Source organism: Lithobates pipiens, unplaced genomic scaffold (assembly GCF_037356315.1).
Source record: "Lithobates pipiens isolate NorthernLeopardFrog02 unplaced genomic scaffold, aLitPip1_a1.2 Scaffold_22, whole genome shotgun sequence".
Classification (NCBI taxonomy): domain Eukaryota; kingdom Metazoa; phylum Chordata; class Amphibia; order Anura; family Ranidae; genus Lithobates; species Lithobates pipiens.
Genome location: NW_027507784.1, coordinates 318,654,439 through 318,667,521, shown reverse-complemented (window position 1 = coordinate 318,667,521; position 13,083 = coordinate 318,654,439). Strand labels below are relative to the sequence as shown.

Genomic DNA, 13,083 nt, shown 5'->3' with positions numbered 1-13,083 from the left:
AAAAATTGAACCACAAGGAATCCAATGACTGGTATGATGGCGTGGGGTAGGATCAGGTTAAACATCCACTCACTCCTGTGCTGCATCTGGTGAGAAAAGGTCTTTGTCTCTGGTGGGATCTGCTATGGAGGTCCCACGGGCCTGACTGGGCTGCAGTTTTCTGACAGATGAGTGAATGAGGACCCCTGGGATCCAACAGAAGAAACCGTGATCTCCACCATATTCTAAACTTAAATCCATAGATGTGAAACAACTATTGTTCAGTCCTTCCAACTTCAGTCCTAGCTGGAGAATTCCTGTGGCTTTGGTCAGGCTGCAACTTCAACAAGCACCTCGGATCAAGTGAACTCACAGGAACTTGACTATTCCTCACTAATTCCAATTGTGTGTTTTATTTTTTTGTTTTGTGTTTTTTTTTCTTTTCTTTAATTTTATTTTATTTTTTTGGAACAGACACGTTCCCAGTCGGTCTGTTGGAAATCGGCATCATATTTATACCACAGTCCGATTCACAGCAAAGGAAGTCCAAGTCTTTTAACTTCCATTTTATGTTTACAGGGAAACGTTACAGCATCCTTTCTCAAATTGTGAAGTTGGGAGTTTTGAAAAGAAGTTACTTTTGAGTGAGGTTTTTAGCCATCTAAAATAAAGGAGAGATTCCTCCGTGTGTTTTTTTTTTTTTTTGGAAAGGCTTCATTGCAAACTGGACAGTACTGTGGTGGGTCATACACAGCCGCTTAGCACAAAAATATAAAATAGGAAGTTCTGCGGTTGACCACAGTATTTAAAGAAGAGTTCCATATGTGAATATTTTTTTGTAGTTACATTGATCCCGCTTGGTCCATTGTAAATATGAACATATCATACTTGGTTGATGCCCCTGGAAGCTGGAAATCACTGCAGTAGACACAACTAATCTAGGAATCTCAAGAGACGGCGCCATCTAAGTGCAGCCTATAAAATACAATTTTAATAAATGATTCTAAAAACCACAGGCCTGTATTAGAAGCAGTCGCCTCTGAGTGTGTAGCCTGTGTTGTACATCATCACATCCGCCTGTGAGTGCGTTTCAGATGCACTCCAGATCGGCGCGAGGCTGTCCTGGGATCTGGTCCAGCGTCCTTGGCTCCCCATCACCTGATCTGCCCGTTCCACCTGCCACAGCGGTTCCTGTAGGACTGGATGGTCGCAGCAGTGTATACTACTGATGGGCCTGCGTTCATTTTAAATCCTGTGGGTTTCAATAACCGTTGTTTATTAAAATTGTATTTTATATGCTGCACTTAGATGGCACTTTCTCTCCTTCTTTTTTTTTTTCTCCATTTTATCCTGATCTACTAGAGCTGGCTAACTCTGTGAAAGGCTGCCACTAGTGTCTGCTACACTTTATGAACTCATATGGGATTATAACAGATGTCAAATGGACTTCCATCTTTCTTCTTTGCACCCAGAATTTCTATTTTACTCCAGGAATCTCCACTTGCTTCCAGGTCCCGTTCTGAGCGGCCAGCCTGATGTATTTTGAGCACAGGAGGTCGGCTGCTTGATACGGGTACCATTCAAAGAATACTTTGCATTTTCTCCATGAATGCAAAGCATTTTGTGATTGGATGAAGTGGGGTGGTGACTTTCCTTAGTTTCCTAGTGCAGTCATACCTGTGGCTGCTTTGGGTTACTGTGTTCCATGTAGAAAGAGAATACCTTTCATTCATATCTTTGATCTCCTTGGTATCATTGGGAATTCTGGTGGTGAACACTTTAAAGGGCACCTTGTGGTTTCCTTCCTTAAATGTGTTGTGGTTGTTTATAGGCCAATCATTGATAAGACCAGTACATTTGTAGAATGCGTAACAAAAGTCCTTCTGATAACAGGAAGTGGTACCTTTGGAAGTAAACCTGACAAAGGCCTTTTAGTGAGCCTGGTGCCTCCTGCCAGCTGCTGTTGTAGGGTTTGATGCCTTCTTTATATTAAAGCAGAATTTAACCCTTCAATGTAACTCTTTCCCAAAATGGTTGCATTCAGAAAATTCTGTGAATAACTGGCACAGTTGCTCGTAATCTCAACTGAGCTGCCAAGCCATCAAATGACTGGTGTCATAACTGATCACATGTGCAACACCATGACAGCTACAGATCAAACACGGGCTAAGATGGCAGCTTCCTTTGCTTTAAAAATCAATAGGGTTTAGTTCCACTTTAAGCTTCAAGACTATTTTAGGGTGTCCATAGTTTTGTTGTTGCCCGTGATAGCACTTAGTCTCTTATACCTGAGTTATATATTTATTATTTCATGTATTTGATTCTCATTTGTATTTCTTTTTAGGGGGAAATTGGGCCGGTATCCTCCGTGGCCTGGAAAGGTGAGTAATTACATCTGTGACGTGTGTGTACGTTTTTTTTTGTTTGTTTGTTTTGTTTTTTTGTTTCCAATTCTGTGTCTATATATATATATATATATATATATATATATAGCCAAAACACTTTTTTTTTTTTTTTTTTTTTTTTTAAGGTAGTATTAAAGCTACCACTTCAGCCCCAGAAGATTTGCCTGGTTAATGACCAGGCCATTTTTTGCGATCTGGCACTGCGTCATTTTAACTGACAATTTCACGGTCATGTATTGTTATACCCAAACAAAGTTGACGTCCTTTTTTTCCCACAAGTAGAGCTTTCTTTTGGTGGTGTTTGATCACCTATGTGGTTTTTATTTTTTGAGCTATAAACAAAAAAAGCCACCATTTTGAAAAAACACAATATTTTGTACTTTTTTGCTAATATAAATATATATAATAATTATTTTTTTAAAGCTAATTTTAGGGCGATCTGCTATACATATTTTTGTAATAAAAATCGGAATAAGCGTATATTGATTTTGTACAAAATGTATAGCGTCTACAAACTATGGGGAAGATTTATGGCATATATATATATATATATATATATATATATATATATATATATATATATATATATATATATATATATATATATATATTACTAATAATGTCAGTGATTTGCGATTCTTATCAGGACTGCGACATTTATGTCAGACAGATCGGACACATGTTTCGGGACCATTGGCATTTTATACAGCGATCAGTGCTATAAAAATTCACGGATTACTGTGTAAATGTCACTGGCAGGCAAGGGGGTCAACTATTTTCCCGTGTGTGAGTGTGTGAGTGTGTGTGTGTTTTATAACTGTTGGGGGGGGGGGGGGTAGAGTGACGGACTAGAGGAGGTGTCTTTGGACATGTCTGGCATCCGCTGCTCTATAGAAGAGACTAAAGGGTCTGATCGGGTCCGCCTGAAAAACTGACAGGTGCATCAGATCGGTTGTGGAAAAGGGGCATTATTGATACTATAAGAGCCTCGTAACGAGAGCCTTAACTGTCGCAGGTAACCGCTTTATGGACTGGTTCCCTTCTCAAATGTGTACATTCTAGTTTTGATTGCTAAGGTCTCAAGGTCAGTCCCTTAACTTGAGCATTTCTGAAGCAGATTGTTTTACTGAATGATTCCTATGGAAATGACCCATGCATTTTAAATTCTGCAAACCATCGGAGAGCACAATGGGGTTTATTTACTAAAGCTGAAGAGTGCAAAATTACACTTCTGCAGAGAAACCAATCGGCTTCTAACCTCAGCTTGTTCAATTAAGCTTTGGCAATAGAACCTGGAAGCTGATCGGTTTCTATGCAGAAATGTGACTGATTTTGCACTCTAGCTTTAGTAAATAAACCCCAATGACTACATAGTACAAGCCTTTACAGTGATCCTCAGGATGGCAGCTCAGGTATCGAGCTCTTCCTGTAGAACCTCCATAAATAACACTTTTCTTTCTGTTTCAGATCGTCAACCCACCTAAAGATTTAAAGAAGCCACGTGGCAAAAAATCATTTTTTGTCAAGTTTTTTGGAACTGAAGATCAGTAAGTGACTGGAATATACTTGAACAAAAGCACTTGAGTTTTCTGAGGTCTTAGTTTGCCAGTGTCCACTTCTCTTGTAGGTGGCAGTACCCAGATGTTCAAAAAACACGTGTCCCTTAAAGTGATTGTAAACCTCAGGCATGAAATGTGAACAAAGTATATTCCTCTATAATGTGTACTTGTCACAATTAAGAGTGTCATTTCTGTCTGCTGCTTTGTTCTTCTGCTATATGCATGAATTCCCTTCTTACAGGTTTCCCTGATGCCAAGCGAAAAATGGTGATGGGGGGGGGGGGGGATGGGGCGGCTAGTTCCAGCAGAGTGATGGTGTCGGGTTCCCACGTACTTGGTAGATGAGCCCGAGGAAGGCTGAGTGCAGAGGAAGGCTCCCCTTACGTATCTGACTCGTGGCCCCTGATAAAGCAGACAGGTAGCTTGGGGGGTGCAGAGTGGTATGAGGACCTGGCGGGTCAGCTGTCAGAAGAGCAGTTCCGGGGTTCCTGATGCTGCAGGGATGAATACCAGCAAGGTATAAGATCAGGAAAGCAGGCAGGCTGGAAACTGGATCAACTGATATTCGAACACCGCACGTGGGGTTGCAGAGACTGGCAGACAGCGGATCAGTCCAGAGGGATATGGAGTTCTGGTTTCCCTTCAAATCTCAGACCTATTCTCACTGAGCTCTGCAGTGTGTAACTTCAGCTCTCCATCCCCTTTTTTCTGAACTCTTAGATAATTTGAATAAATTCAGCATTTTTTGAACAGATGTAGGGAAGAGAAGACTACAGGTAGAACTTATGTAGGAGGATTTGTGTTATCTCTGTATCACCTGAGGATAGTCTCTTTACTGGGTATAGGCAAGGATTTACAACCACTTTCATGGATAAGAGATGCAATGTACTTTTTGAACTTTGTAGAAAACTTGCTTACTCCAGGGTAGTCCATTTTCTAGCGCACCTAGTATGGCAGTGCCCAGTTGCTCTTTCTGGCTTTTTGATGTCTATATAAGGGAGACTTTTACAGGTGAATAACTTGTTAAATCCTCCGGGAAGATTTATGTTTAAATGAATGGTCAGATGACAAAGTCTGGTTAGGTGTATCGTGATGACGGGGTCTCCTTTAAGAAAAAAAAATACTATCGTAATGGGTGCCATGTTGATCTTCTTGCTTTAAGTGGTGTATTTTTTTTTTTTTTCTCTCTCTCTCAGTGCTTGGATCAAGGTGGAGCAGCTAAAACCCTACAATGCCCACAAGGAGGAGATGATAAAAGCCAACAAGGGTAAACGATTCCAGCAGGCTGTAGATGCCGTGGAAGAGTTCCTGAAGAAGAAGATTGCAAAGGAACAGGTATTGGGGGGGGGGGGGGCTGCATCACATGTAACTCTATAGTGTAAAGGTTGTGGCCTTTTTATTGTTATAAAAAAAATTCTAGCACTAGGCTCCAGATAAGAGAAGTCAAGCACTAGATGTATTTGTTTACAACTGATGGCTGAAGGTGATCTCGTACAGTATCTGTGTATAGAGGTTGTTGTAAGCGCTTTCAGGTCACAGCTCTCTAGAATCCCATAGACAGCAGCTTGGTTGTGCCTTGTACACAGGGAACTCAGATTGTATAGATTTACATTTTCAAAGCATTTGTTAAACTTTCAACAAACATCAGTTAGCGTTCTTGAAGTCTTTAATGCAGCCTTCAGGTCCCGTTTGCAGACGTAAAACATCTTATCGAGAGTGCTAACTGTCAGCATTCTGCTAGCTGGTTTTAAGCTGGCCATACGTTATTCAATGTTCTTATTCAATTTCCTTTAGGTTTACCTTTAACTATGTGTTTAAAGAGGAAGTAAACTCTGATGCTTCTCTTCATTTAGTCCAATATAATAATTCATTTATCAGACTATAGCCACTGTAATCCAGCCCAAATCGCATATTACTTACTGTTTAAAGAAACTTTAAAAAACTTGTTTCCAGGGGTTAGGCAGCTCCATCTTAAGTATTGTTTTCTGGGTCCACAGTGGAGTGTATTTCTGCCCTTACATTGAGCACTTCCTGTACTGTTAACCAAGCCTCCTTCTCAATCCAACGTTTCTATGGCAACCCTGCTTCCCTGTTCATAGCTGACTTGTTTTATTTCATAGTATTTTACCTGTGCTGATTTCTAATGTTTCCCTTTGTCAGTCTTATCAGCTTCAGCTGATAAGACTGCAGTAATGGCCAGGTTTACATTCTATGTCATGTCACATGGTGTGTAGGAGGAAGCTTTGAATGAGTCTGAAGTCTCCTGGGAGTTCAGTGTTGTGCCTAGGAAGTCCTGATAACAGATAGAGAAGACATAGAGAGTGTGCTGTAAATCAGAGGAGATCTGGGCATGCTCAGTGACTTCATTCTAAAGAACAAAAAGGATTACAACAATACTAAGCAAGTAAGGGGATATCTACAAGCAATGTTCATTAGGGTTTTTTATGCTGAATTACATAGGACAAAGTTGTGGGGGAGGGTTTACAACCACTTTAAGGCAAACTGTTAGACAGGGCCTATTTAGTTGTTTTGCTGGCTGGTAAGTGTGCTGGGAAATCTTTTGTTTTTGTATTGTGCATTGTCTTTCCATTTGCAACTTGCTGTAAAGGCCAGCTATAGGTTGGGGTGGTTTGACTTTTTTTTTTTTTTTTCTTGCACAGTTGTTTGAATTGGGTGCAGGGATAGACTGTCTTTGCTACCATTATACTATTGCTGGGCATCACATGTCCCTGTCCCTTTAAGGAGGGGTGCCCCATGGACGGGTATGCCTAAACCTATCCATTGATACATGTTGTTCTACTGTGGAGGCTCTGAAAATTTGAGAGTTGGGACCGCAGGATATACATAGGTCCCTTGGCGTCAGCGCTGCCGCTATATGCAAAAACAAAACCCTCCTGGTTTTAGGGTAAACTGATAGATGGGGCCAATTTATTTGTTTTACATCCTGGCTGGTAAGTGTGCTTGGAGATTCTTTCTTCTTCTTTCTCTCTGATATGTATACAAATTTAAAGTGTTTTTAGGTTTGACCTTCCATATTTATAGTTTTGGTAAATCCAAAGGAAAATTATTCAAGAAATTTTGTATTACATATGGCCAGCCTCCGTGAATTGTAAAGGAGTATTAAAGCCTTCAATGTTTTCATCCAAATTACACCTTTTATACACTAATTGCGCAGAGGTCCAGAAACACAATTTCATCCGTTCCCAACCTCAGCCTCTTCCTCTGTGCCACTTCTCTGAACTTCCACTTGTGGAATGCACACCCTTGACATTACAAAAAAGTCCAACGTTTCTCCTTGGGTGAACATGTGCCATAGCATGTGTGCCCAATACAAGCTGCTTTCAATTATCTTTTGGAGGAGGTGCAGAGGCATGTTTTCTGTATCTAGTGCTCTCAGGCTGATGTCTGTATTTATTTGGCAGCATCCTTAGACTGGCTTGTAGTTCTTTCCTGGGAGCTTACACAAAATGGTGTTCTCGTAGGATCCTGAAAGGCCACATCGCCACCCTTAAACAGGAAACATGGGGCAGTGATATTGTGACCTGCTCAAATAAAAGAAAAAGGCAAGGTTTTAAAGAAATGGCAGACAACGCAAGTGCTGAGGTCAGCTGCTGTCACTTCTGATAACTTTTTAGGACTTTGACAATTTTAAAGTGTAGCTCCAGTCTAGGCAAAATAAAAAATAAAAAAAGTCAGCAGCTACAAATACTGCAGTTGACTTAATATAAGGATATTTGCCTGTCCCCATGGGTCCAGCAATGTCTGCACCCCAAGCCAATTCTTTGATCTGCTTCAGGTGCAAACACCAGCAGCTTCTCTGCCGGTTTGCTACCGTGCATGCATGAGTCGCACTGCACTTTCTGAATTGACCTGCCGTTTTCTGGGACCTGAGTGTGTCCCAAAAGGCGGCAAAGGAGGGCCGGACATACTTGGAGATCGCTGTGGTGATCTTACCTGGAAGTGGGAGCCCAAAAGTGCTAAATGAGTGAGGGTGTAAACGAACAGAGCTTTCCCTTTTTGGGTGGAGCTCCGCTTTAAGTAATGATGAAGCTTGTTGAAAATCTGCTGAAGTTATTATTTTACCGGTTTTATTTAGCACCAACAGTTTGCACAGCTCTTTACTACATGAGGGCAGACAGTACAGTTACAATACAATCGGAGGGCCCTGCCCGTTGCAGCTTTCAATCTAAGATTCCTATAATTTATTTATTTTTTCCAACAAATGTTTTGTTAGCTATACCCTTCCCTTTGTAAACTGACCACGGCGTATCATGGCTGCTGACCCCCTGACACCGTAGTCAGTTTAAACGCCTCCTTCATCCGCAGTACAGCTCTGTCTCCTCTGCTCCTGTCGTTCTCCCTGTCTGGTCGTGTCAGCCCACCCCCCCCCGCCTCCTAATGCTCATATTGTATATCAGTGGGTTAACAACTACTTTAAAGCGTTCTTAAAAATCTGGACAAAAAACAAATTTTTGTTAATTTACCAGAAATGGCTGTTGCTAGGCAGATCTTCCTAATCTGCCACTTCCTGCACTGTGGTGATCTTCTTCAGTAGGGGTGCACCGAATGAGTTTTTTGGTGTCGACTGCAGGCATGGTACAGGAGATGGTCAGAGACTGCGGGCATGGTACGGGAGATGGTCAGAGACTGCGGGCATGGTACAGGAGAGATCAAAGCAGCCTCACCAGTTCCCCTCAGATGCAGCCTGCCTGATAAAAATACATGCACAGTGTTTTCCATGTATTCCAATTGCTTTAGTTCACACCATGCAGTCAGTTTCCGGTGCGGAAACTGACTGCATGGTGTGAACTAGAGCCATTGGAATACATGGAAAACACTGTGCATGCATTTTGTGCAAAAAAAAGCACACGGAACTGCATCTGGTGTGAACTGGCCCCAAGCAAGCTACCTGGTTCCGTTCCAACAGACGAGGGAGGACGAGCCAGGAAAACACCCGTGCAATGGGCGCACCAGGGGGCGGAGCCCCACACAGGCCTCGCCCCATTTTCTGCCCCATTTTCTGCCCCATTTTCTGCCCCATTTTCTGCCCCATTTTCTGCCCCATTTTCTGCCCCATTTTCTGCCCCATTTTCTGCCCCATTTTCTGCCCCATTTTCTGCCCCATTTTCTGCCCCATTTTCTGCCCCATTTTCCGCCCCATTTTCGGCCCCATTATCGGCAAGATTTTCCTTTCGGCAATTTGCCGAAAACACAATTTTCGGCCGATATGTTTCGGCGGCCAAAATTTCAGTGCATCCCTATTCTTCAGTCTTCTCTTCGCATTGTCTTCTGGGGGGAATGGGGCGCGCTGTATTATGGGAACTGTGTGTCCCAGAACACAGCTGGCCATTCACAAAGTTCTGCGCGACTTGCGCATGCTCAGTAGGAAATGGGCAGTGAAGCTGCAAGGCTCCACTGCCTGTTTCCCTTAGTTAAAATGGCAGCGCCGAGGGACAGGTCGGCCTCAGGCAGCCGACATCACAGGCACCCTGGACAGGTAAGTGTGCTTATTAAAAGTCAACCGCTACAGTGTTTTCCCACTGCTTTAAGGCTTCAGCAAAGCTGCTTGAAGCATGCTGAAGCCTTTGCAAATGCATAGTAAAAGCTTGCTGTACACATTGTTCTTTCTCCTACTAAAAATTTTAGGTTGAGTCCCTTGTGTATAGTGGCTCATTGTGGTGCTTCCTTTTAAGTAAAGCTCTATTGGGTGATATTTCCCAATTCCATTTTCATTTTATTTGTGCCAACTCATTTCTGGGCTGCTTGCAGAACTGTTCACTGCTGAACTTTTTATTATTTCAGAGCTCTGGTGATGACAAAAACAAAGCTGGTGGCAAGAAAGTGGAGGGCAAATCAAAGAAGGCTACTGGTGAAAAGAAAAGGAAGTCTGAGTCCTCGTCCCCCAAGTCACCCAAAAAGCCCAAAGACCAGAGCCCACGCAAACGAGGAAGGCCGCCCAAGGACGATAAGGTGCGAAGGGCATACCACTGTTTATATACATTGCAGTTATAGAGCTGGTTATGTATATGCAAGAAACGAAATGCCCGTCAAACTTTTAAAGCAGTTGAAGGTGTTACTTTTGATTTTTCATACCACATCAGTGTGTGCTTTGTCCGTATGTTGTGATCCAGGCAAACATGTAAATCCAAACGGTCTTTGGGGACATGGCCTCCCTTTCTGATTGATATTTTTTTTTTTGTTTTAATTTTCTCTTCTTGGTGGGTACTATTATACTTATCTGGTCCCAGAACTCAGTTTGCAGGAAATGTTGCTAGTGAGTTCTTTGCTTCCTAACACCATCCTTTATGTTCTCGGGTTTGTTGCACAGCATTGTCTAACAATAATTTTACAACCTCTCCCAGAAGCACGATTTAAAAAAACAACCCAGCTGCATCTCACTGTAATAGATAAAATTCAAATTAATGTCAAACCAGAGCCTAAATTTTTTAAAAGTACTTTTTTTTTTTTTGGCTAATCGTAAAGGCTAAAGACTCCCATTGGGGAGCTCTCCAATTCCTGTTTGGTCAGGGAGCAGAAACTCTCCAACAGGGGCAAAGACTCCGATAAATAAAGTGAGGGGAACGCTCCACAACAGGGATATATAACTTTCAAAAAACAAAACAAAAAAAACAAGCTGACTGAGGTTTCTTCCTTCACCACTGAATCCAAAATGTGGAATTTTTTTTTTTAAAGTCTGGTGTTCTACTTTAAAAGAAAATTCAATTTGATTTGAGCATGGTTGCAGTGCTTTCTGGATCATGTTACTGAAGACCTTGCTCAAAAACTAAATTTAAATATGGTACAGTGTGACTCACTGCAGCTATCTGCATGCTGCTTGGCACTGGCTGCAAAGCTAGTGAACCAGCTGACCAACTTAAACATGAAACGGGTTCCCTTAAGATGGTCCTGGCAGTAAAATGTCTTCTCACAAAACTTCGACTGCTCTGCATTCCCCAGGATCTAACCAGGAGTGTGATGTCGTCCTTGCCAAGGCGACATGGGCAGAAGACAGGGCAGAGTTAAGTAGAATTTGAACTTTTTTCTTTACAGGTAGTTTTACAAAAAAAAAACAATGTATGGAACAGGCGTGCACATGAACTTTAATGGCTTCAATGGAATAGCCTTAGTCCGTAGGGTTCAATATTGAGTTGGCCCACCCTTTGCAGCTATAACAGCTTCAACTATTCTGGGAAGGCCGTCCACAAGGTTTAAGAGTGTGTCTATGGGAATGTTTGACCATTTTTCCAGAATCGTGCACAAAGTAAGGTCCATAAAGACATGGATGAGCAAGTTTGGGGCGGAGGAATTAGACTGGCCAGCACATAGTCCTGACCTCAACCCAATAGAACACCTTTTGGGATGAATTGGAGCAGAGATTGCGAGCCAGGCCTTCTAGTCCAACATCAGTGCCTGACCTTACAAATGCACTTTTGGAAGAATGGTTAAACATTCCCATAGACACACTCCTAAAGTTTGCGGACAGCCTTCCCAGAAGAGTTGAAGCTGTTATTGCTGCAAAGGGTGGGCCAACTCAATATTGATCCCTACAGACTAAGGCTGGGATGCCATTTAAAGTTTGTGTGTAAAGGCAGGTGTCCCAATACTTTTGGTAATATAGGGTATGTTTTGCACCTACTTGCAGTAAGGGTGTAAAGCTTTTTTTTGTTTTCTATGGGATAAGATAATGCAACATTTTATCTTAATATGCTGTCTTGTGGTCCAGGCTGATTTCTTTCGACATTTGCATGTGGCCACAGGTCCTGCATTGTACAAGATGTTGTCAGCGAGAGGGGCTGTAACAAAGATTAAAGGGTTACTTTAACCTTACAGAAAAAATGTAAAGATGAATTGACACAGTACACCCTCTTGAACCACACCCACCCACCCAAATCCCTGCTCTTACCTCTTCTCTGTGGAGCATTTTCTGGGGTGGACCAGAGTAATTCATTCTGTAGGTGCTGACAAATCAGAATTTCCCTGGTCCATCCTGCAAGTGCTGCACAGAGAAGAGGAAGCAGAGATTTAAAATCCCCAAACAGCTGGACAGGCTGCGTGGGCACTGGCAGCTCAGCATCCCCAAAGGTAAGTACAGTGGGGAGGGTGTACGGTGTTCACCTTTTTTGTCTTTTCTGTAAAGATGAACTGACCCTCTGCAGCACATTGTTGCTTGTGTCCAAAAGCATACCTGCTGTATACTTACCCTGGTGCTTCCTCACCTCATGATATGTTTTCTGCTGCCAACATGAGTGTCGCTGCAGGAGCGGAAGAAACCATTGCATGTCCTAGGGATAACGATATTTGTGCCATTTGGCCTGTTGAATACTTGCAGCGACTGGGAAGCAGTGACGCAAACGTGTTTTTCAAATCCTGGGCTGCCAGAATAGGAATTATTCCCCTTTTACTTTTTTATTTTATTTTTTTTGTAAAAGGTATGTTCTTGGATACAAATGACAGTCACTTTAAATGCGCGTCTGCACTCTTTTGCCCCGTACACACGATCGGACTTTCCACCAGCAAAAGCGTGGATTTTTGTTCGAAGGTTGTTGGCTCAAACTTGTCTTGCATACACACAGTCACAGAAATGTTGACCAACAATTAGGAACCTGAGAACTCGGTGACATACAAGATGTACGACAAGCCGAGAAAAAGGAAGTACAATAGCCAGTGCGGCTCCTTCTGCTTGATTCGGAGCATGTGTAAACTTTTGTCCGACGGACTTGTGTACACACAATTGGAAATTTCGACAACAAAGTTTTGTTGGTTGAAAAATTGAGAACCTGCTAGCCAACATTTGATGGAAAGTCTGACAACAAATGCACGGCCTGCCTTTCCACCAACAAGCTCACATCCAACATTTTGTTGTTTTAACATCCGATGGTGTGTACGGGGCATAACACATTGCCAGCCTTTGTTCAAAATTCATCCTTAAAACACACAGGGGTTGATTTACTAAAAGTTGAGAATGCAAAACCTGGTGCAGCTGTGCATGGTAGCCAATCCGCTTCTAACTTCAGCTTGTTCATAATAAAGTCTGGAAGCTGACTTGTTTCTATGCAGAACCGCACTAGATTTTGCACACTCCAGTTTTAGTAAATCAACCTCTGGTAACCAGTGATGGTTAAACACACTTCCTCCAGGTA

General features: G+C 42.3%; 1 protein-coding gene across 5 annotated transcripts in view; it reads left to right on the top strand.

The window, feature by feature from the left end:
- Positions 1-13,083, top strand: part of GLYR1 (glyoxylate reductase 1 homolog) — a 56,531-nt gene that overhangs the window by 2,462 nt on the left and 40,986 nt on the right. For all 5 annotated transcript variants that reach the window (XM_077449456.1, XM_077449453.1, XM_077449455.1 and 2 more), the window contains exons 2-5: positions 2,324-2,360; positions 3,852-3,931; positions 5,140-5,278; positions 9,746-9,913. In XM_077449456.1, the coding sequence (XP_077305582.1) occupies positions 2,324-2,360; positions 3,852-3,931; positions 5,140-5,278; positions 9,746-9,913 (424 nt within the window). The remainder of the gene's footprint in view (positions 1-2,323; positions 2,361-3,851; positions 3,932-5,139; positions 5,279-9,745; positions 9,914-13,083) is intronic.